Source organism: Globicephala melas, chromosome 13 (assembly GCF_963455315.2).
Source record: "Globicephala melas chromosome 13, mGloMel1.2, whole genome shotgun sequence".
Classification (NCBI taxonomy): Eukaryota; Metazoa; Chordata; class Mammalia; order Artiodactyla; family Delphinidae; genus Globicephala; species Globicephala melas.
The window spans coordinates 27,571,460-27,596,312 of record NC_083326.1 but is presented as its reverse complement, the minus strand read 5'-3'; the positions used below and the strand labels follow the sequence as shown (position 1 = coordinate 27,596,312).

At 46.6% G+C, this 24,853-nt stretch overlaps 1 protein-coding gene across 7 annotated transcripts in view; it reads right to left on the bottom strand.

Annotated features, from left to right (window-relative positions):
• ZNF236 (zinc finger protein 236) overlaps window positions 1-24,853 on the bottom strand; it is a 102,143-nt gene that overhangs the window by 29,602 nt on the left and 47,688 nt on the right. For 6 of the 7 annotated variants that reach the window (XM_060310166.2, XM_060310160.2, XM_060310159.1 and 3 more), the window contains 11 exons: window positions 22,805-23,077; window positions 21,309-21,512; window positions 13,150-13,291; window positions 12,247-12,507; window positions 8,971-9,215; window positions 8,160-8,261; window positions 7,493-7,644; window positions 5,303-5,406; window positions 3,549-3,700; window positions 2,581-2,793; window positions 690-972 (listed from right to left, as the gene is read on the bottom strand). In XM_060310166.2, coding sequence (XP_060166149.1) covers window positions 690-972; window positions 2,581-2,793; window positions 3,549-3,700; window positions 5,303-5,406; window positions 7,493-7,644; window positions 8,160-8,261; window positions 8,971-9,215; window positions 12,247-12,507; window positions 13,150-13,291; window positions 21,309-21,512; window positions 22,805-23,077 — 2,131 coding nt within the window. The remainder of the gene's footprint in view (window positions 1-689; window positions 973-2,580; window positions 2,794-3,548; window positions 3,701-5,302; window positions 5,407-7,492; window positions 7,645-8,159; window positions 8,262-8,970; window positions 9,216-12,246; window positions 12,508-13,149; window positions 13,292-21,308; window positions 21,513-22,804; window positions 23,078-24,853) is intronic. The other variant, XM_060310161.1, reaches the window with a different exon arrangement.

Below are 24,853 nucleotides of genomic sequence, written 5' to 3'. Positions count from 1 at the left end.
TGCAGGGCTCTGTGCGACAGAGAGGGACAGGAAGACGCCTCTTTGGTTTTCTGAAGCAGCCGGCTCTCTTATTACCCGTCTTGAAATCCCGACAGCTCCTCCGTTCAATCACCCTCTACCTTTTACCCAGCAGTTCCACCTCCTGAAGCAAAAGACGAGCGCCCCCCCGGCCCCACCCCGTAAACGAAAATCCTCCAAATGTTTTAAGAGAGTGCCGTACTTCGGCCTTCTTTCCTGGAGCCCGTCTGTCAGCTGCCCTCCGCCACTCTGCCAGACCGCACGTCAATCACCGCCTCGCGGCTGATGTGGACTCGACCCCCAGCGCTCGGGCCACCTCCCCGTGTGATGGAGCCTCGTGCCATACAGACCGGTCGCCCTGTGGGGCGGGCAGGAACCCGCTGCTGTTCTGAGCGCCTACAAGGCTGGGCTCAGCGCCGCATCTTCCTCAGGAAATCATTTTTAATTCTTTTACTGCTACCACCGTCACACAGAAATAAGCACAAACACCCACAGAGCAAGCAGACTTCTAGCTAACGTGCTCAATGAGCTCGCAAGGAAGCCTCCAAACGCACACGGGCCTGCAACCAGGACTCAAGAGAGGAAGGAGCCACTCAGAAGGCGTCAGCACGGGTTGCCGAGGAGCGCGCAGACCGCACGCCCACCCCCGGGGCAGCGGGCCTGCACCGCACCTGACCAGGTCGCTGGGCTTCTTGAAGCTCTTGGGGCAGTAGGAGCAGCAGTTGGCGTGCTTGGGCTCGGCCTCCAGCTCCGCCTGCCTGTCCTTCATCTCGCTGACGCGGTCCTTCTCGGCGGCCGACTGCACCAGCACCTGCTCTGAGACGGTGGCGCTCTCCTGCGGCCCAATCTTGGCCAGCTGCGCCGTCTCCTCCTCTGTGAAGGTGATGACCTCGGGACGAGCCTTTCTACACACGTTTCTTTCAGAACTGTCTTCCTCTTCCTCCAGACCCATCTCTAAACAACATGCAGGAAAAAGGATCAAATCCTAATAAAAAACTAAATGTAACAGAACAACTAAAACAAAACATTTAACTTAAATATGTAAGGTTAAAATTAGCAACTCAATGAGGCTATATTTGGGATGGTAAAGGGTTTTTTCCCACCACTGTCTATTGAGAAGCTGGTCAGGGTGGAAAGGCCATGCCTCGGGGGAGGGGTCACTGCCAAGGGCAGATGCCGTGGCTGACGGTCTCCGCCAGCCCTGCCAGCAGGCTGGCAGTGGGCTCTGAACGGGTCAGTGTCCGCACGAGTCAACAGTGCTCATACACACAGACGTTCATTTATCAACACGGACACAAAGTGAATTAGCGTAAGAGGACGAGCAGCCCGAAGGAAGAGACCAAACTTATAACTGGCAAACAGCCGCCAATTAAAAAGACTCACTGAAAGGAAAGAAAACACTTAAAAAATATGTATGTTGAAGTATTCTCTCAGTGAAATGTGAGGATATATTTACATCCATTAAAAAGAAAGAATAAGCTGCTGTTAAAATGTAACCGAGAAGGAAAAAAAGGTTTGGCTGGGGACAGGGGACAGGGGGACTGTATTATTGCACAGATGGCTAAAAAAGTTTTTTAAAAAACAGTAGAGACACTAAATAGCAAAACGGACGGCGGTCAGAGCCAAAACAGTGAACTAAAAACTGACGGATGGCCCTCGAAGTCGCACCCCCATCTCAGCACGCTCACTCCGCCAGCACCAACGGTGTGAGGTGCACAGTGCCGGCTGCAGCACTGATAGGAGCCCAGGCCCCAGGACACCGTGTAAACTATCGATAGCATAACTCACACTGCACGTGGAACAAGGTCGTTTAAAAGATTTAGAACGCTGTGCACTGGCGCCCTGTGTCAGGATCTATGCAAGGTGCACGTTCTGTCACCGTAATTTCACTCTGGAACTTGCTAAGAAGAAATCATCTCACAGGTACAAAGAGTATAGGCACAAAGTAATCCTCCTGGGATTCCTATACTTGGGGTGGGAACTGGGCCCATCAGCTCGTCTCCCGCTTAAGTTAGCTTCATGGTATCTCGTGTCGATCAGATGAGAATGTGCGTGGTGAGTAAGCACAGCGCCGAGGGTTAAAGCCCCCTGACCGCCAGCTCCTCCTGTTACACTGCAGCACTGGGCAGCCACTGCGCATCCAGCAACAGGAAACCGTGTAATGAAACACAGCGGAATTCCGTGCAGTCGTTAGAACTGATGCACACCCGTGCTCACTAATACCAAATTCGCCTGTAATGAACACCCATGCACGACAACACTGCATGTAACGTGCTTTCCTATCAGGGAATTCAGGTCCACCTACGCGTGCGTACATGCATGCGTGGGCGACAGCCTGCCCTGTGCGGGGACGCTGGTATTTTGGTGCCTGGTGACCAGTGAGGTGAGAAGTTTTCCTCTTCGTGCCTCCCGAATCTTTCTTTCAAAGAGCAAATTATGATTGCTTTCATAATCAGAAAATGAAATAAGTTAATATACTGGTACAAATCACCTCTGCAATGAGTTAATCACTAAGTTTCAGCATCGGCTGATGATAAACCTGAATCAACAAAGGGACCACACCTCCTCCTTCTGCCTCTCCCGGTGCTGACCCAGCCGAGGGGACTGTCTGGTGCCTCTTCATGTGCTTTTTACAATGGACTGTGGTTCGGAAGCCCTGCTCGCAAAACGGACACTTGTAGGGCTTCATGCTCATGTGCGTGGCCGTGTGCCTGGTGAGGCTGCCGTTGGTTGTGAAGGAAGCGTTGCAGACGCTGCAGCTGAACGCCTTTTCTCCTGCGACAGCAGAGACGGGGTCAGAACACGTTCGTTACCTGAAAACCGCACGCGGTCAAAGCAAAGATGCGCTCAACAAGCTGCAAAACCGAAGAGCATGTACTTGCTGTGGTCTCCAATTTTTAGGAATAGAGGGTCTTTCAAGAAGGTTATTTTAAGAAGACGGACGGTCATAATGAAGCAGACAGATCATACTAAGCCCTGACAAGATGTGAAATCATTGCTGGTGGACAAGGAAAATGGTGCGGCCACTCTGGAAAGGCCATTCTGGTTTGGTAAACCCCAAGGTTTAAACAGTTATCGTATGACCAAGCAAGTCCACTCCTCAACAGAGAAGCGAAAGCTTGCATCCACACAGAAACGCACAAAACGTTCACAGCAAGATTATTCCTGATAGCCAAAAACCGGCAACACCTCAGCTGTCCAACAGCTGATGAGCGGACAGGCAGAACGTGGTTTCTCCACACAGTGGACTACTGTTTGGCTATAAAAATAAGTGTGACACATGCTACAACGTGGGTGGACCTTGAACACGTGCTGAGTGAGGGAAGCCAGTGACAAAAGGCACTGTGTCGTATGGTTCCGTTTACAGGAAGAGCCCGGAACAGGCAAAACCACACAGACAGGAAACAGGTCAGTGGTTGCCTGGGGCTGGGGGCCCTGAGGGGTGTGATGAAAATGCGCTAGAATTCATATGCTCTAGAATCACGTATGGTTTTCCACGTGTTTACGTCCAGTGCGGGGCAGACAATGACCTGTGTGTGTCTTCTCGTGGGACTTGAGGACCCCAGAGGAAACGAAGCCACGTCCACAGAGCTTGCACTTGTAGGGCTTCTCCCCGGTGTGTGACCGCACGTGCTGCTTCAAGTGGCTGGATTTCTTAAAGCCTTTGTTGCAATAGTCACATCTATACACACAATACAGACCACGTTAATTCACAGCATGATCACAAATGCAACACCTGAGAAGGGAAGAAAAGCAAACACGCTTCACCAGCAATCAGTAAACCATCAGGCCTAACTGTTACAGAAAGCAGCTATGCTTCCAACACTTAGAACACTGAAACACTGGCGAGAAAAACTTGTTAGATCAAACTCTGCTCCGACTGCATCCTTAAACATATTTTATTATTTCAAAGTTAGTAAGACCTACAGCAGTTCTCCAGGAGAAATAAAATTTGATTAACTACAAACTATTCCTTTAAACATAACAGGGAATTCATCATGTGCTACCTTCTTTACCAAGTCATAAGATGCTGCAAACCCTTCCGCTGCATGAGGGTCAGAATCACCTGAGTCTAGACACTTGGAAATGTCAGTTTGTATACTCTTTAGTTGATAAAATACTTTACCAAACAGATGCTACTGACCTATTTTGAATAATATATAAATATGTAGTGTTATTTTCCTCTCAGTTGTTATGAAATATATTAAAATTAAGGATGAAACAATTATAAATTTCAAAATTCCTATTCACATATTATTAGAAAATTTTTAAAAATTCTGAAAGCTTATTCCATTTTATTTCCCTATTTTTTCCATTTCCAGGTTTTAATCTGTGATAGAAAGGTACACAGAGCACACAGCTCGGCACACAGCAGCAAGTTCTTAATAAGTGTTGAATGAACGAATGGGGAATGAATGAATGGCCAGAAGTCCAGGAATGCCCAAGCAGATGTCACAAAGGAATCACAAGAAAACGTTACACTAATCTCACTTAAAAATACCCGTGCAAGATCCCAAATTAAACATTAACAAACAAATACTTGTTGAATAAATGGAAGTGTGACTTAAGTATCAGGAGGTTATATATAAAACACACAAAGAGCCCTGGACAAAAAGGCACGATATAAATTCAAGTTATTTCTGAAAACACGGTAACAGCAGCCTAGAGTGGGGACAGGAAGCTAGAGCAGAGTAGTTTATGGGTACAGGCTGCTGCGTCCAAACCCTGCCCATGTCACTTATTAGCTGTAGAAGCTTTAGCAAGTGAGTCTCTTTTGTCTCAGATACTTTCTTTATAAAATGGGGGTGACGACAGGCCCTGTTTCCCAGAGCTTTTGTGAAGCTGCAGGAACGGTGCAGGTGGGCACTGGGCGCAGCAGGACGGGCTGCAGCCCAAGTGCGCGCACCCGGAGGAGCGTGCGTACCCGTAGGAGCGTGTGTACCCGTAGGAGCGTGCGTACCCCTAGGAGCGTGCGTACCCCTAGGAGCGTGCGCACCCGGAGGAGCGCGCGTACCCGGAGGAGCGCGCGTACCCGGAGGAGCGTGCGCACCCGTAGGAGCGTGTGTACCCGTAGGAGCGTGCGTACCCCTAGGAGCGTGCGTACCCCTAGGAGCGTGCGCACCCGGAGGAGCGTGTGTACCCGTAGGAGCGTGCGTACCCCTAGGAGCGTGCGTACCCCTAGGAGCGTGCGCACCCGTAGGAGCGTGCGTACCCCTAGGAGCGTGCGTACCCCTAGGAGCGTGCGCACCCGGAGGAGCGCGCGTACCCGGAGGAGCGCGCGTACCTGTAGGAGCGCCGGCTCTGCTCCTCGCTGTCGTCCAGGAACGGGGGACGTGGCGCCTGCAGCCCCAGCTCCTGCTGGGGTGACTCCTGAACCAAACGACTTGTCTAAAACATAGTAGAAGCACAGAGCAGACTGCTTGAGCATCTATGAATGAATACAAACACCTAACAACTAAGGATAAGAACACTCATAAATGTGGATTTAAAAGGAAGAAACCCCAATTAGGTTGTTGCAATCATTTGGGCCAAATTAATAACAAAAATCATCTATACCAATTTTAATGAAGAAATACTTATTTTATTTTCCATTAACTTGCTTTAATCTTTCCTTTTTTTTTTTTTTTTTTTTTTGCGGTACGCGGGCCTCTCACTGCTGTGGCCTCTCCCGTTGCGGAGCACAGGCTCCGGACGCGCAGGCTCAGCGGCCATGGCTCACGGGCCCAGCCGCTCCACGGCATGTGGGATCTTCCCGGACCGGGGCATGAACCCGTGTCCCCTGCATCGGCAGGCGGACTCTCAACCACTGCGCCACCAGGGAAGCCCAATCTTTCCATATTTTTTATGTCTATTAAGAGACTACTCTTTCATCTGCTCTATTCTTACTGAGAGTGAACAAAACGCCCTGCTTTCTTAAAATACTAAGTCCCCTCGCTTGTCACAAAATCACAGGGGGAGAAAGCATGTTCCCAGCCCAGGAGCAGCAGGCCTGGAGACAGCAGTCCCTTAACTCAACACCTTCCGGCCACAGGTGGTGCAGCCCAGGGACTGGGCAAAGAGCTGCAGGAAACACCCATGTTCAGTGGACAGAGCACAGGCTGACCTTCAGGACATGGGGGACAGGCGCAGGAGAGGCCAGAACAGTGGAGAACCTACCTGCGTGCACGCATTTCCCCTGGCTTCCAGGACCCACCCCGAAAAGCCACAAGTGAGCGGGTGTGCAGTCTTGCTCAGAGGGCCGAGCGAAGGCAAGTCACAGAGACGCATGCCCCCCACCACCCAGATTCAGCGCCTACTGTCAATTACGCAGCTTCGAGCTGGGAAAACGTGCTCTGAAAATCTCACTGGAGGGTCCAGGTCCTCCACTTGGCAAAAGTTACCCACAGGGTCTTTTAAAGAGAGAAAATAAGGACTTCCCTGGTGGCGCAGTGGTTAAAAATTCTGCCTGCCAATGCAGGGGACACGGGTTCGAGCCTTGGTCCGGGAAGATCGCACATGCCGCGGAGCAACTAAGCCCTGTGTGCCACAACTACTGAGCCTGTGCCCTAGAGGCCGCGAGCCACAACTACTGAAGCCCGCACGCCTAGAGCCCGTGCTCTGCAACAAGAGAATCCACCGCCATGAGAAGCCCGTGCACCGCAACCAAGAGTAGCCCCCGCTCGCCACAACCAGAGAAAGCCTGCGCGCAGCAACGAAAACCCAACGCAGCCCCCCAAAAAATTAAAAAAGTAAATATTAAAAAAAGAGAGAGAGGGCTTCCCTGGTGGCGCAGTGGTTGAGAGTCCACCTGCCGATGCAGGGAACACGGGTTCGTGCCCCGGTCTGGGAAGATCACACATGCCGCAGAGCGGCTGGGCCCGTGAGCCATGGCCACTGAGCCTGCGCGTCCGGAGCCTGTGCTCCGCAACGGGAGAGGCCACAGCAGTGAGAGGCACGCGTACCGCAAAAAAAAAAGAGAGAGAGAAAACAATTGATTTGCCAATCATTTTCACCACTACTGAAAGATTTCCAAAAATGGCAAAATCAACACCAAAACAAAAACTTAAATGCCTCCAACTTCACTAAGAGAGGAAAATTTTAAATGATGCATTTAAATATGTATCTTTAGTATGTCAGCCTTCATCGTATTTTCATTCTAACATGTTTCTTTAAGATTCCACATATTAAAATGCTTTGGTTTTCTCGCTAAAGCAAGGCGATATCCTTCAGATGTTACTGAAGTCAGTTACACTCTCCTGACTTTCCTGACTTTTAACAGAAAAGGTAAAGCCACATCATGGGAATGAAATCTTAAAACAAAAATGTTTTAAGGAAATAGAAGCCCTATATGATAAACACTGAGGTTTCCACAGGTGATGCAGCAATCTTAAAGTTGCAACAAGTAAACATGCCCTCTTAAGTAAGCAAATTTTAAATAATTACAGTAAAGAATAAGATAGAATCTGCTCAATGATGAGACTTCTGCAATACTCACTACATTAATCGTGTCAGAGCTAGGAACCGGAAGTAAGTTCTGCTGATGGAAGCTCGTGGACAGGGCTTGAGACTCCAGTGTGCTGGAATCTTGTAACTGTTGGACCGGTGGAAACTGAGTCTGTTGATTGTACGTATCAGTCACTGTAAAACCTGAAATAAATTAGAAGACATGAGTTCTACAAAAAATACTAAAGTTACACACACACACACACACAAAACCAAAAAAGGTTGGTTTTACAAATAAAGGTATTTAAAGGAACATGTCTACTTTCTGAACGGGAATCAGGATTATTAGTTTTTATCAGCAGGCTCTAAAGTGATCTGCTCACAGGCAAGAGACTACGCTCAGCTCCCATCCTTGCAGGGCAGGCTAACACACCAGCCACAAATAAGTCCCAGTTTCTACTCAATTACCTTTCCTTGGCTAGAGACCAGGTGTAGAATGGTCATTAAAGTCCCCTTCTGGAAAATCTGAACAGACTACAAAATAGCGTATGCGTGCATGTGTACACACATGCACACGCTACCCACGCAAGACGTTATCTGGTTCGATAACTGGTCATAAATTTCAGAAGAGCACTAAAAGAAACACTCAAGCTTGCTGTAAAGTTAACCCCAACCAGGCGCAGCTCACTGGAGAGCCCCGGGTAAGGCCCACCACTGACCCTGTGACAGACCCGCTGGCTCGAAGGGCTGCGGCGGGGGAGCCTGCTCCTCGTACTGGCCCACGTGCCCTTCCAGAGTGTGCTGCGGGACCACAAGCCTGTCTGAAGACAAGAAGCACAGACGAGGGCGGAAAATTCGTAAACCCGGAAGCTGCTTCACATCTACCAACCTGTCCAAAAGGATGCTTCGGTGAGTTTCCAAAAAGCAGCCTCCTTGTTTGGAAAAGACAGTAGGAAGACAATTCATACAGAGGGTACAAACTTACACATGTTGGCTAAAAAGCACAAAACCCTACTCACAGACCAAATACTTCTTGGGACGCCCACAAAGTAAACAGCAAGCTGACCGGCCAACCGTTTGTCAGGCCCGCAGGGGGCCGGAAGCCTGAGCCGACTCTGTCACTGAGCTCACTGTCCCCCCCCGTGAGCCGGCATCTTTCTGCAGCGAGACCTCCCCGCAGGAGGCAGCGTGCTGGCCGAGGGGCCTCAGCTCCCGCAGCCAGCGGCACCCAGTCCACGGCCTCACGCTGGCAAGTCCGGGAGCCATGCACCAGGACACGCGTGATCACGCAGATGGGCACTCAGTGGAAACCAAAGACTCTCTCGCGGTAGGCTCAGGGGTGAAAGTGGGTGACAAGCAGCACGTATCGGAAGGTCCCATTTCTACCATTCTAAATGCACCGCAGACTCTCTCACGCTCAGACACACGGCACAAACTGCGCTTTAAAAGGTCAGGGACCAGAGGGCCAGCGGGGACTGGAGTACAAAGGGCTGCAAAACTCCTGAGAGTTAAAAGCCCTGAACCGCTCACCTTCATCTGCTTCCAAAGGCTGCCCCGCCATCTGCTGGCCGAGCCCCGCCTCCACGCCGGCGGGCGGCCCCAGGTCCAGCACGGCCCCGGGGTTGTGGGCCACGGCCTCAGCGGTGGGCTGCAGTGCGGCGTTCTCAATCTCCACCTGCACCTGGGTGGGCACGTGCATGCCCTGCTGGTCCACGGCGCCGTCATCTACCGGGCAGGCCTGCTGCTGCTGCCGGAGCTGCTGGGCAAGCTCAAATCTTCAAAAAATGGACAACAGTCCGCAGCGTCAGCTGCTGTCAAACACCGCGGGCACGCGAGGTGCGATTTATTCAGTGACAGTTTTCATTTTAAACTGTTTCACTTTGAAGTCGCGGCGGCAATCCAGTTGAGAGTTAAACACTACAAATAATCTGAAAGAAAACCCCCGTGCCCTTATCTCTAAGCGCTTTCACAGACTATAGGGGCCGGAAGGCAACAAGGATTTTTCAAAGTCTGAACGATACAAAAGATGCCACGTTTCAAAGCTAAACTCTCCCAATTCAAATTCTGTGATGAGCTGAGGTGTTCAAAACAAGAACTGCATGAGATGAGGCAGCGTCTTGACAGACTGCTTTCAGTGTTATACACACACGTGGGAGAGACGGGACCGTCCTGCAACCTGCCAGGCCGTGCGCGGCTCACTGACCAGTGGGCCACAGGCGGCAGAACCTGGACCACGAGGCATGTGGCTGCGATGGTTTTCTGCAAAATCATTATTCCTGTTAATATTACTTTTACGTGTACAAAGCATACCTGGCATATTATCATCAAGGCCAACAATTTCTCTTTCAAAGAGAAAAATGAACAATGAATTCAGTGAATGAACAATGAATTCAGTGAATGAACAAAAACACTGGGGAAAAAACAAACAAAAACCCAGGTCAAACAATGATCTGATTAACAGGCTGTACAGTATCTCAGCCATGAAGGGGCTACTCCAGTCAGACTCACACAAGCTCTACCGGACGCTGGATGCCAGAATCACGTGAATCTGCTGATTCAGAATTCCATTCTGAGTTCCAAACAAAGTCTTTCCTCTTCATTTTCTGATATCAAAAACAGTCACTTGGGCTTCCCTGCTGGCGCAGTGGTTGAGAGTCCACTTGCCGATGCAGGGGACACGGGTTCGTGCCCTGGTCTGGGAAGATCCCACGTGCCACGGAGCGGCTGGGCCCGTGAGCCATGGCCGCTGAGCCTGCGCGTCCGGAGCCTGTGCTCCGCAACGGGAGAGGCCACAGCAGTGAGAGGCCCGCGTACCGCAAAAAAAAAAAAAAAAAAAAGGCACTTCTCGACTACTTTTACTGAGGTGGGGGGACAAAAATGTACTGAAAAGCAGCAAAGGAAAGAACACGCACTGTCACACCTCCACCACAGGGTGACTGTACAGCGGTGCCGTGGGTTCATGGGGTCCTCTCCACCACCCTGAAGGAGAGGAACTGTGCCCTCTGTTGTGACTGGTGGAGCCTTGTTTTCTGTTTGTTTGCCTGGGTGTTTTCACAACTCTTACTACACCGACTTTTTATTTTTAATGTAAGGGTATATGGCATTTTAGGAATTCCCAAGACTTCAAACAAAGGGATCAAACGACTGGAGCTGCTGCCTGCTCGCAGGCAGGTTCACAGTACACGCCATCTATAAGATAAACCCCCAACTCTGCAATGACAGACCTACCCGTCCTTACGCTGCCACCTGAAAGTCACGCACACTCTCCCCTGGCGTAAGCATGGCACGTGTCCCTCAGCGGAACCCTGGACAAGCAGTGGCCAAAGCAACACTCCACTGACAGAAATGACCCGGCTAAAAACAGCTGACCCTCTTCCCGGAAATTACAGCACTGGCCTCTGAGCCTGTAAACTGAACTCCCAACACCACCACAAAAGCACACTGTGAAGGCCGGGCGTCTTGCAGAGAGGCCTCATTCACCACGCTCTGCGCAAGCTGTGGCCGCGCCCCATTTCTCTTGGCAGGGGGGCAGCAGTGCACGCTCTGAGCGTCTCCGCCCCCATGAACTCTCCAGCCCCTGAATGCGTGTGAAGCACAGAGCTTCCTCCATAAAATGCAGCCAAGTGTAACTGGACATGTAATTGGCAAGAGTCCCCTAACTGACACCACCAATCTCATAGTCCCTAGATGGTCTCGAGAAGCACTTAAACTCCTCGGCTACGCGATCAACCAAAATCGAGGAGAGTCAATTCTGCCAAGTGTGCTTCGGCAGCCAGAGGGATGAAACCAGAACACCATTTCTCCGAGTTACCTTATTCTATCAGTTGGGAGTTCTGTTTGGTAGGTAATACCTGGACAGAGACATCCAGGTTAAAATACGGCTCAAAGGTAAACATTCTAGGGCAGAAGGCTAATATTCTTTCCTGGTAAGCCTGGTAACTCTTGTTCTCAAAGTCTCCTAGGAGGTGGTCGTGGTCACCTTGTCCATGCTTTCTGTTACAATACAGAATTCTGTGGCTTCACAGAAGCACCACTGAATAAGCTCCAGACACAGTCAGAAATGCGTCTCTGTAAGGGCTCGTTGGGTCCCCTTCATTTACAGATGAGGCAGCCCTCTAAGCAAGCAAAAATCTAAGTTAGGGCTTCCCTGGTGGCGCAGTGGTTGAGAGTCCGCCTGCCGATGCAGGGGACACGGGTTCGTGCCCCGGTCCGGGAAGATCCCACGTGCCGCGGAGCGGCTGGGCCCGTGAGCCATGGCCGCTGAGCCTGCGCGTCCAGAGCCTGTGCTCCGCAACGGGAGAGGCCACAACAGTGAGAGGCCCGCGTACCGCAAAAAAAAAAAAAAAATCTAAGTAAGCTTTAATGATGGATTTATGTGTTAGCTAAAACATAATTTTTTTCTGTCAACAACCTACAATAATTACCATTCAGATAACACTAATGATATGCCTAGAGGTCCCAGAGTTGACCAAGATTTTCTTTTTTGAAACCTTCATTACCTCATTATAGTAGACACTGTATATCTAGCATTTTATCTACTACTGATTATTAGTTTTAAGAGAGTTTAGAAAGCATTTAGGCCAACACTGACTACTTCAACAGTACATTAAAAATAAAAATGATGTGCTTCAGTCTATGGTTCTCAATAGGTCATTAAACACTGATACAGAAGTTTCTTTAGCTCATACACCTCCTGCTAGAAGTAATAATAAAGGGAACAAAGACAACTATTTCTTCAAAACGCTCCCCACCATCATCTGGGAATTATAAGGATTGTTAAAAAGTGACCATCAGAATTATACCTACCTATGGGTTTTCATGTGCTTTTTGCAATTTAGTGAGGTCTTAAATGTTTTCTGGCAATAGGGACACATATAGGGACGAAGGTCGTTATGGATGCCCATATGTCGCCGTAAGCTACCACCAGTAGTGAAAGCTCCATTACATATCAGACACTTGAAAGATTTAAGTCCAGTGTGCGTTCGGACGTGTGCTTTGAGCACTCCTGCAGAAACAAAGCCTCTTCCACACTGAGAACATTTAAAAGGCTTTTCACCTGTATGTGATCTAAAAAGAATAAAAATGGTAATGAATAAGCGTCTTACGCTTTCACGCTGCTTTCTAATTTAGAACGCACTCTAGTAATTATCTCACTTGGCCACCCCTTTTCTGAGCTCAGCAGCAGAGAGACTCAGCTCTCACGTCCCCACAACGGGACCTGAGACTCAGCGCTCAGGTGGCTCATCTGAAGTCCGGGGCTCGCATACAACTGACACAAAACCAGACCCCACATCCTCTTCTACGTTCTGTCCTCTTCTCATGACCCCTCACTGTCTCTTGTGATCAGGTTTCTATCAATACTTCCTCTTCCCTGTTGCTAGCGCCAAGAATTAACCTGATGAATACACCCGAGAAACTGTGAAAGAGCATAATCCTCATGAAACAAACCAAATATTTCTCTGACATGTCCCAGGGATTGCAAATACTGAAATACAACAGGAGTGAAATATAATAGGCGGTTTGTGGGTAAAACATTTTGGTCAAGACACTGAAGAATGAAAATATCAATTATCAGTAAATATTCTGGGGTTAAAAGTGACATTTTAAATAACAAAAGCTAACACTACCATTCTTAGTATTTCCACAAGTCACCAGATCACTGAGTCACTGTAACTATAAATTTCCATCTCTGAATCTACATTACCTTACCTGATGTGTTGTTTAAGATGGCAAGACTTTTTATAGGCACGATGACAGTAAAAACACTTGTACGGTCTATCTGCTTCATTTACAAAATTATTATTAAAATAACTTTGAAAAAGCTGGTTTCTTGGAATGGGCTGGATAAGACCTACAAACCAAAAGAAAATCAGGAATAATTCACTGTCAGTGCTACTAAGAAATGTCAAAAGGCACCTGCTTTACCCAGAAGATAAACATCCTGAGGAGCCGGATTCCAGTGTTGCGACTAATCGCTACTATGTTAATTGTGTTAGGGACTCGCTATTTAAAGAACACCTATCAGGAAACACTTAGAGAGTTAATATAAGATATTCTTTTCGACATAAGGAACATTTATATTGTCGCAATTACTTCTCCTTGTTCTAGAGCCAATTTTTCATAGATTTCTACATTTAACTTTCTATATGAGCATCTGTTGGCATGCAATTTATATAAGTACATCAACATGCAGGTTAATCAGAGTTTTTAAGTCCCTTATTTGTTCAGTATGAAGACTGTACCCTAGGTACTATAACAAACTCAGACAGAAATGATTCCAACATGATTTTTTGTTCTAAGAAAGTCAGGGTTTTCATAGAAATTTTATTAAAAGAAAATCTGTAAACAGCAAAATTACAACCTTAAATATTTCAGGTTTTACATACTTTCAGTGAATAAAGAATGCCTTTAGGTTGACCGTGTAATAAGTATGTCTTGATCAAGCAACTGAATTATTTATGAAATTCAGAACAAACATACACCTGAACCCTCTGAATCACTTAATATTTACCTGGAACGAGAGGAAGATGTACACTGTCAGTTCTACCTGGGCTGTTTGCTCCTCCTCTCTCCCAGACAGTGCAGCTACCAGCCAAGACTCTGGACTGGCCACACTCCCTGCTCCCTCAGCTGTGCCACTCACTTCCATGCGATGATTACCAAGAGGCACCTCCTAACACAATGCTGTCCAGACTGTCCCTAACGGTGCGGGTTACAGCTCAATCCTGTCCCCTAAAACCCGCCCGTTCCTCCCAGCTCTCCTAGTTCTACGTAAGGAACCCCATCCGCCTAGTCATGCGGGGGCCGGGGATTCCAGACTTCTGGAGCCGCTCGTCAAGTTTGCCATTTGCCAGTCCTGGAGATCCCACTTTTCCAGTGTTCTTAAACTTGTTTCCTCGTTTCTATTTCCACTGCTATTTCTATTTCGCTTCACTCGCGTGTGAGACTTAACTGAATGGACCCGCACTTCCTGATGCTGCATGAGAGCTCATTTACTTTTCAAAGAGAATTCAGAACCTCCCTTGTGGGACTTCCCTGGTGGTCCAGTGGTTAAGACTCTGCCCTCCCAAGGCAGGGGCACAGGTTTGATCCCGGTTAGGGAGTTAAGATCCCACATGCTGTGTGACACGGCCAAAAAATAAAAAAATTAAAAAAAATAACAGAACCTCCCTTGTGACTGATGTGTGTACAACCCACAGGGCACACACTCGAAGAGCCGCCAAACCTTCTCCCATTTCACAAGGATTCAGGACTGGGGAGACGCATGGGGACCACGCAAAGCCCTGCCCTCCTGGCAGCTCCAGCATCGCTCTACCCTTCACGGCATTGCCCTGCTTTTTCCCAACAACTCCTTTCTCACGCTCAAGAAGAGAAAACTTCAGTCCCTCAGTCCACCCCACCACCTTCCCCAGGACACACGCGCTAAGTCTGCTGCAGACAGGCTGACACGCCTGGCGCTCAGAGGCAAGATGGCCGTCCAAGGGCCGATTCCCAAACCCAGACGCACGTTCACTCTTCTGCGTGGCTCTGTGTCAGACACGCACCTAGACCAGCCTCCTGAATGTTCTGCTCTGCCTTCTCGTGTCACCAGCAGAAGAATGTCCCTGGCACAGTGCGCCGGGACCCGAACAGCAGTTTGCTCAACCACCTCCCGTGGTCTGCCACCGAGAACGGGGCCACCGCGCCCACCAGGCTCGGCCTCCTGGCCCCGGTCCCCACCTCTCCCCACACCCACCGCCGGCTTCTCCCCAGGCAGCTCCGTGCTGCGATTCCTAACGAGCCTCACTGTCCCACCTCCACACGCTGACTCACTTCTGTCCCAGCACTTGTCACTGCTGGTTCTGTTTTCTCTTTCCCCACTCCCTGGGCTATAGCTTCTGGAGCCTGGGGCCTGCCCCATGGTCATAGATGTAGCCCTGAGCCAAAGAGCACTGGCCAGGTAGGACACGTAGATACGATCGAATATACTAACGATCCTGTTCTCAGTGTTTACAAAATCAGAGAAGGAAAGGAAGGAAAGAAGCACGCACAAATTCCAACCAAGGTCGTTGATTCACGGTCTGACACCCAACCTTTATTGGACACCTACTTCCAGGGAATCATGTTAGATTCCATGAAGAGAACAGAAAACTGAAGTGAGTATTTTCCAAACTGGCAGCCAAAAAGGGTGGCTCCTCTGGTCACTGCGAAGCTTGTGAAACTGTGAACCTCAAATGCTCTGCAAGGAAGGTCCACAGGCAACACATAATAGCAGCTGTTAGGCACAGTTCCCCGATATCTTATGCAAACAGGTTCAGTAACTATTAGCATAAAGTACCACTTAATTAAAACTGTAGCTCCAAGTAATATCTGATAAGCCATTTTCTTGTTCATTGCTGAACTTAACGGAATGAGTGATTTCTAAGAAAAACACCAATAAAAAAATTTAAAACTCTCCTCCCACAATTAAATTGGGCTGTACAAACGTGAGACATTAATTTTATAGACTTCATCAGACAAGATATACATTAAAAAGCAACACAAGAAAGTGAAATAATTTTAAGCAATTAGTTATATAAATTGTATAAATTCGTGAAAGTAGGTAAAGTAAATGAAATTCACAAGGTAATTTTTAAAAAGTAAAAAGTCCTCCTATAGTCATCTTGTATCTGTTTCATCGGGAAAAAAATAAGATATTCACAAATAAGGAAACAAAGTATTGCTTTTGCCATTTCCCACATCAAAAAAAAAAAAGCCGTACTGGGTGCTGGGGGCAGGGCTGTGCAGGGGTTCACTGCCTCCCAGTCAGACCTGAGGTCAGTTAGCAAAGCGGGGCTCCGGGTGAGCGCCTCCCTAGCCTGCAGTGCAGACACAAAGCTCATCAGACGGCAGAGCCGGGCTGCACCCCTAAGGCTCCAGGCTGCACCCGATTCAGCACCTTCAGAGAGCTCGCCACCCGTCTGCCGCGGCAGGCCCTGACTTCCAGCCTGCACGGAAGCAGCCTGACGCCAGAACCTACCGGGAGACTCCAGACGGGCTGTCTGCGCCAGGCCTTGAAGCTGTGAGCCCTGTAAGGCCCACAGACCATCCTCCTCTCCAAGTCACCCCCATTCTGGTGCAGGGTCCCCCCTCCAGCCCCACTGTTCTCCCAGCTCTTTCTCCTGTGGCTTCTGGAACCTACGTTCCACAGCAAACAAGTTCTCCATCATAAACAGGTCCCATAAACAGAATGTTCAGTTACTCCTTTCTTTTCCGAAACAGCAGGTCTGTGGTTGAGCGGCTGGCCTGGACGCTCCGGCTCCTAAGGCCCCCTCCGAGCCTGAGGAGCTCGAGCCTCCTGTCCCGGCCCAGCTCCGCCTCCCAGCCTGCCTTCGCTTCCTCCCCAGTCCCACCTGCCCTCCACGAACCGAATCCCTTTACCCAGTCCCTTGCCAATACGCTCTTGTGCAAGTCCTCTGGCCCTTTCTCAAATAATTCACAAGATCGTAAAAAGAAAAACAAAAGAATGTGCCCAGTAACACCCCTCAGAGACAACCACAGTGAACGGTTTAGTAGCCACTCTAACAGAAGAGTCTGTAATGTGAAAACATACGTGGGATCAACCATACACACTGTTCTGGAACTACCTGTCCATACTTCATACATATACTTAACTCTCCAAGTCATTACATATGACATCATCCCCATCACCCTTTGGATGCTGGCAAGGAATTCCACCGTACCAGTGTACCCAGTTCCCTTAATGCACTTCTGGCGGACATCCTGCCTGTTTCTAACTGTACACTACTGCAGGGCTGCAATAAACAATCCAGTATATACAGCTGTCACCTTAGTGTCTCCCCGCTAGACACACAATTATAGTCTCTGGGCAGCATCCAGGTATATTTATTTTTAAACAGAACCCCAGATGATTCTGACACCTTTGGGGGGGAGGGGAGGAGTCCCACCTTGAGCTCCTCAGAAAGTGAAATAACAGGCTTCATTTTTCTGATGCTTTATTTTTCACGTCTAATAATTTTACAAAGTTCTGTTAAAAAGCTAAGCTAGGGCTTCCCTGGTGGCGCAGTGGTTGAGAGTCCGCCTGCCGATGCAGGGGACACGGGTTCGTGCCCTGGTCTGGGAAAATCCCACATGCCGCGGAGCGGCTGGGCCCGTGAGCCATGGCTGCTTAGCCTGTGCGTCCAGAGCCTGTGCTCCGCAACGGGAGAGGCCCCAACAGTGAGAGGCCCGCGTACCACACAAAAAAAAAAGCAAGATAAATGCACTAATATCAATATGATTAAAACATGAATATAAACTTGGAAGATCAATCATTACAGCGCTGAGGTTTAAAATAATAGATAACCAGGGACTTCCCTGGTGGTGCAGTGGTCAAGGCTCTGCGCTCCCAACGCAGTGGGCCCAGGCTTCGATCCCTGGTCAGGGAACTAGATCCTGCATGTCGCAACTAAGAGATTGCATGCCGCAACTAAGGAGCTGGCGAGCTGCAACTAAGGAGTCCATGAACCACAGCTAAGGAGCCCGCCCGCTGCAACTAAGACCCTGTGCGACCAAATAAGTAAGTAAATAATTAACTAATTAATTAATTAATTAAAAACAAAACAAAGCCCCACTTTTAATTTAAAATAAATAAATTTAAAAAATAATAGATAACCAAAGCCTGGCTCACTTCGAAGAAAATATTTTTCAAACATCTATGCTCCACAAAAATGGTGGGAGCATACACCATTACACAAACTCACACATACGCACAGTCATATATAGAAAACACAGTGATTTCTTTAAAAAAAAATAGATATGTCGTATACACATATGATTTGAAAATCCAGAAGCAGCTACAGATCAAAATATTACGATCACCCTGACTCCAATACTTCCCCAGTCTGCACACTGTTTTATTTAAACTTAGTTCTTGAATTTAGAAGAGAAAGCATTTAGAGGACAGTACACCGCATGTCTAGTGAAAACAGCCCCAAGTGCAATGAACTACACGGTATCTGTGTTCAGTAAAGACTAGTGGTGCTCGATGCCAAGATCCAGTGGCCATCTGGGCCCCTGGTGGCTCCTCCACACTCCTGCGCCGGGGGCGCAAGGCTGATGGGTGTGGGAGGAAGTGAGCTTTACTGACCACACCCTGATCCAGAAGTCTGAAGACCCAGGTTCTAGTTCTACCATGAGCTCTAGTTGTAGAACCTAAAAGCAATGTTAGAACGCTCTCTAGGGCCCACATTTTACATCTGTGAAAATGAAGAGTGAGGAATGTAGGCAAGTTTGGGAAAGACTATTTTTAAGTTCCCACGCAGCTCTGGAAGTTTTTAGAATTACACAACTATATGGAACTGTTCTATCCAACAATGCTCCCTTAATATGCAGAGATTAAGTTACTTGCTGGAGTATTTTTTTATGCATTCTAATACTTTCCTAAGCGACAGTAATTAGTGTAAAAGGTATTGAGCTTCAAGTAACTAGACTGGACTGGAACATCTCATCTCCCAGTTAAGTCAAATAACTGTAACTAATCTATGCTAAACCTTCTCTGGCATGTTTTTATCAAGATCTGTCCCCCAAACATAATTACAGTCACACTTTTTCTACATACGCCCCAAGGAGCTCAGATTCTGAGAGAAGAGACAGACACAAATACAAATAATGACGAAGTGTAAAATAAGTATTTAAATATTTTACAATGTGAAGCCAGCTCTATGAATCACTTCCCCCATGTGTCCCACTCAGCCTAGAACAAAGGAGAATTCTGCTTCCACTAATTTCGTCTAAGATACAGGTGTCTGTGAAGCTAAAAGCACAATGTTCTCCATTTTAACCTCGGAAAGTCTGGAGAATCAGGGCTCCAGTTCAACTCAACTAAGGATTTGTAAACTTAACGGCAAGAAACCCACAGGTGTGTAACCTGAGTCATGGCAACCTGAAAAAACTGGTAATTTGAGGGTTACCCTCAAGCATGAAGGATAATTCTAGGGCTGCTAAGTAAGTTTTTAGTCTGTCCTAACTTTTAGAGATTTTTTTGCATTTCAAGAATAACACAAATCACTGAGAACCTAGAGACTACAGTGAAGTTAAATACACATTAAGTGAAATTGGTCTGTTGTTTTGTTTTGTGAGCTGCCACAACTGCACAAGGACATCAGAGTGTTCTAACCTACCATGGGAGTTCCGATCAGTGTCTAAACAATTAAACACCCTAAGAATTACAGTTCCTAGGAAGCTTAGCAGAAATCATACGTAAAATCATTGCAGGCTGGTATTTGGGCAGTATGCTCTTAAACTTGTCGTCTCTTGGGGGTTTTCCATTTCTTCTAGAGTCAGTTCTGATAAGCATGTTATTCTAGAAAAAATCCACTTCATCTAAATTTTCAAGCGTATTAGCAAAATGTTGTAGAGTATCTGCAAACAATTTTTACCTCATCTGTATCTGTGCTTACAGCTTGACTCTCATTCCTAATATTACAGATATTTTCTTGGTCTTTAGTTTACTAGAGACGTGTCAAGCTATCTATTCTACTGTTAACTTTTTAAAAATTGTAAAATTATGTTCACTAGAATTTTGTCTTCTATCTTAAATTATTGTACTTATTAATTACTTTTTGCTACTTGCTTTTTTATTTTTCTACTTTTTTGAGTTATATATTTTATTTATTTTTGTTCTTATTTTTTAGTAAGAAATACTTCTTAAAAGCTGTTATCAGTCTTTTCTGATAATAGCTTTGGTCCATCCCACTGTTTATAAAAACGTTCCCATTTCTAGGATGTAATTGCAGTTTTGAGTCTTACTTTTCCATAGAATGAAACTTTAGATAGCTACTTTCTATTAATTTATGTTTTCAGTGAACTGTAATCAAAGACTGTATCCTTCACAGTACCTATTTCTGAAAACCTGAAACTTCTCTATACCCTAGAATGTGATCAACTTCTATTTCATGCATATTTAAAAGAGTGTGTACTTTGGAGTAGAAGGCTTTAAAGCCATTCAATCACCCTTTTGATATGTGCGCTTCAAATCCTCCTCAGTCTCACTGTGTTTACACCAATCTAATTGAGGGTCTCTCACTCTGGTTCAGAATTTGAATATCTCTCCTTTCTTCTGTTTTTGGTTTATATATTTTGATGCTATGCTCCTAGATACATAAAGGCTCGTGACTATAGATCACCTTATTAGTGGACTATAGCTAACATTAGTCTACAGTATCTCTCTTTTTTCTACCATTTAAGCTTTATTTATATTAAATTATGTTTTACTTGATATTAATTTTGTTCACAGACTAGATTATCTCACCTAAGACGATGAAATACAGGAGAACTGCATAAACATGTAAATTGTTGCAAAAAACTTAATGAGTTTCCTTTAATCTTGTTTTAGGACCTACAAAAATCATTTCTCTGAAGATTCTCATGAACAGTGTTTTCTTTTTAGTTAGCTAACAAAATCATAATTTACCTTGATCATAACAACACCAAGCCTAAAAAGAACTTAAAAGCTGGCAGATTTACCTTTTAATCCAAAGGTTAAAGCAGCCCAGATAATGATCTGTTACACAGCCTGCGGGGCTTCTAAGATGTAAATGACACAGCATACTGTGTGCCCCACTCAGGACACCCATCCACCCCACAGGTCCACTGAGGTACAGTCTTCCTTGGTGAGGACTCACATATGAACATCTTCACTTACACAGCACGTCCCTCTTACCGAGAACATAATCTGAGCAGCAGTTGAGCCAGAACTAGGATCTTAATTTAATTGTGAAACTTGCTGGCCCATAAAGCAAAACAATCCTTAACAACAACTCCACCGGCACCACACATACAACTATCTAACTACGCAGACCATAATGTTCATACACCCTTTGCAAAGTACCAAGGGAGGACAATCTTACCTACGTCTGTTATGAGGATCGGCTCCTGCAAAGGAATATCGGGGACCGGAACGTTCGCCTTGCCAACACGAACTTTTGCAGGTTTACGCTGGTGCCTCATCTTTCTTAACTCCGTGTGTTTAAAGTGAGAAGCAATGTGAGTCTTCCTGTGGCCTGAGGTTCGAAATTTCTTGTCACAGTGAGGACAAGCAAAAGGTCTGACTCCTGATAAAAAATAAAATAGACTGTAGAATTATTCCAAAGAGATACATCTCAGTTAACGCCAACATAAAATTCTAGTATTTTAATACTGATTTGAATTCTCAATTTGTTGTTTCATGCCATATGTTTATAATTTCATGGACATTATAAATTAACAGTTATTCTCGTTTGCATACAGTGCACGTTACAGATGTTAAGGCGTGTAATAAGAGCATTTTAAGTAAAAAAAAAAAAAAAAGGGCATTTACTATTTTCAGGAGAAAGCCTAAAATTGTAAAATGGATGTTCAAACAACTAGTAGTCCTTAAGACACTAACGTGAGTAAGGCTGCTCTCCTCTCTCAAATCATCCTCTCTGTAACTGGAATAACAACGGGGCCCCAGGTTTGCTGCTGGGATTCTACACACTTGTGTTTGAAGAGCACTTAGCAGTGCCCGGCATTGGGTAAACGAACAGTAAATGGTGGCTGTTTGTAAATAACAATGTCACTGCTGCTGCTGATGACAGTGATAACATCCTTTTAACAATCCTCTGCTATGACTTCCCTTTTCTGAAGGAAACTTCCTTTTCTTACAATTTTATTGGCAAATGAAAATGCAGATTCCAAAGAAAGGCATATATCAAAACAGTCTCATTTCAGCTTTTTCAAATACCCATCCACATGCTCAGCTCAGCCCAGGAACCTCAAAGGGTTAGGAGAAGTTACTGCTAATGCGTACAGCGTTTCTTTTGGGGGTGATAAAAATGTTAGAAAATTAGATAGTGGCATGGGTTGCACAATTCTGAAATGCACACTTTAAAAGAGTGAATTTTTATGATTTGTGAATTATATCTCAATAAAACTGCTATGAACAGAACTGGAGCCTGAACATGGAAGTTCTCGTGCCCTAATACTGATGACAAAATATCCCACAGGCAGAGTGGGTATTGATATTAAGGTCCCAGCCTGAAGGGCGCCAGCTAAAACCCAGAGGCCCCACGGGGGCGATGCCGGCCTCCTCCTCGGGAAGGCCCTCCTGGGCTGCATCTGAATCCAGTCACCCACAGCGGTCTCCCCTCCTCACTCCCTGCACTCCTGCCCTCACTCGTAAGTGGTACAGTTTAACACTCCCTCTTCGGGCCATCGGCTCCATGAGGACCAAGGTCACGTGGACTTTGTTCAACAGCGTGTGCCGTGTGCCCAGCCCGCAGAAGGTCACGGTCACACTCGCTGAAATAAAGAGCAACGGGCGCTCCACACGCCCAGCCACCAGCGCAGACCCCGCCGGGAACCACCTGCGGCGGCAGGCCCGTACCTGTGTGCAGGCGAACGTGCACCTTGAGGCTCCCCGAGGTGGAGAAGCTCTTCATGCAGCACTGGCACTTGAACGCCTTGACGCCCGAGTGCGTTTTGACGTGGGCTGTCAGCGTGCTCTTCACGGCGAAAGCCCGGAAGCACTGCGGGCACTTGAAGGGCTTCTCATGGGTGTGGATGCGGATGTGGCGCACCAGGTCGCTGGGCTTGCGGAACTCCTTGGTGCAGTAGGGACACACGTGCCATCGCACACCGTTCTCCTCGCGGATCGACCCTGGAGGAAGATTACAATGAGAAGGGTCCAGCTTGGCCTCGAAACCGCATTTCACCAATTATTAATGTCCTTCTAGGCTTAGATTTAGACAGCACATCATACGTATAAAAAGCTATAGACCTTTTGCCACAGCAGAGGATATATGATCAACTGTGGAAAAAGCTGAAATTTCCATAATAACTGGAATGACTGATGACTATGATTGAATCTTGCAGAAAATCCTAACAGTCCCATATGAACACAAATCATAGCCTAAGAGAGATAAGAACGCTAACTAGACAGGTACTATGATATAAATCAAGAATCAGCAGGGCAGACTTAGTCTGCTATAAGTGTAAGTAACAGTAGGTGTGATCAAATGACTCCAAAATTAACTCAAAGAACATGAAAAGAAGGAATGAACTTACAATAAGTATCGTCTGAGCTGATCTGTTATCACTAATAAAAAATGCAAATAAAAATGAGGAAATGGTAAATTCTTATGCTACAGAAAGGAACTGATAAATAGTTAAAATAAAGAAATAACATATTTGATCATGAATGAGTTCATGATTTATGATCAAATATAGAAGATTCTTTTGCAACGCTAAATATTGCATTTGGCCAAAAAGTGCCTTTGGTTTTTAAGTAAAAATAAAAGATGCATTTTTCATTTTCACCAAGAACTTTACTGAACAATGTATTCACCCTTTTGTTCCACTACCTTCTGCCATTTCATAATTCCATCTTCCCAAAACTTCTTATCTTTTTGAGCAAAGAACTGTTGCAGGTGCCTTTTACAATCTTCCAGGGAATTAAACTGTTTTCCATTAAGAGAATTTTGTAAAGACCGAAATAAACGGAACCCCGAAGGCGCAGTGTCTGGTGAATGCGGTGGATGAATCAGAGCTTCCCAGCCAGGCTGTGACAGTTTTTGCCTGGGCATCAAAGGAACATGCGGTCTTGTGTTATCCTGATGGAAGACTATGCGTTCTCTGTTGACTAGTCCTGGACGCTTTTCATCGAGTGCTGCTTTCAGTTGGTCTAAATGGGAGAGTACTTGTTGGAACTGTTTGGTTTTCCAGAAGGAGCTCATGATAGAGGCCTCCCTTCCAATCCCACCATATACACATCACCTTCCTTGGATGAAGACCGGCCTTTGGTGTGGTTGGTGGTGGTTCATTTCACTTGCCCCGTGATCTCTTCCGTTCCACATTATTGTACAGTATCCACTTGTCATCGCCCGTCACAGTTTATTTTAAAAACGGAAGGTTTTCTCTTCATTACGTTTAAGTAGAGAATCGCACGTGGAAATGCGGTCAAGGTTTTTTCGCTTCACTCATGTAGAACCCAAACATCAAAGCGATGAACACAGCCAAGCTGGTGCAGATGATTTTCAGCGCCTGATCTGGATACCTGGAGTGTGTCGGCCGTCTCCCGCATGGCATAGCGTTGACTGCTCTCAATTAATGTCTCGATTTGATCACTATCAACTTCAAGTAGTCTACCCGACCATGGCGCATCGTCCAGCGAGAAATCTCCAGCACGAACCTTCACAGACCACTTTTGACACGTTCGATCAGCCACAGCACCTTCTCCCTACACTGCACACATCTTTTCTTGTGTTTCGGTTGCGTTTTTACCTTTCTTGAAATAATAAAGCGTAATATGCTGAAAATGTTGCTTTTTTCCTTCTCTTCAATATTAAAATGGCTACACAAAAATTCACCAGTTAAGTCTTTTTTTAAATGCACGCTGATAGGACAGCTGTCACATACAATCTAACAAAATTGCTTC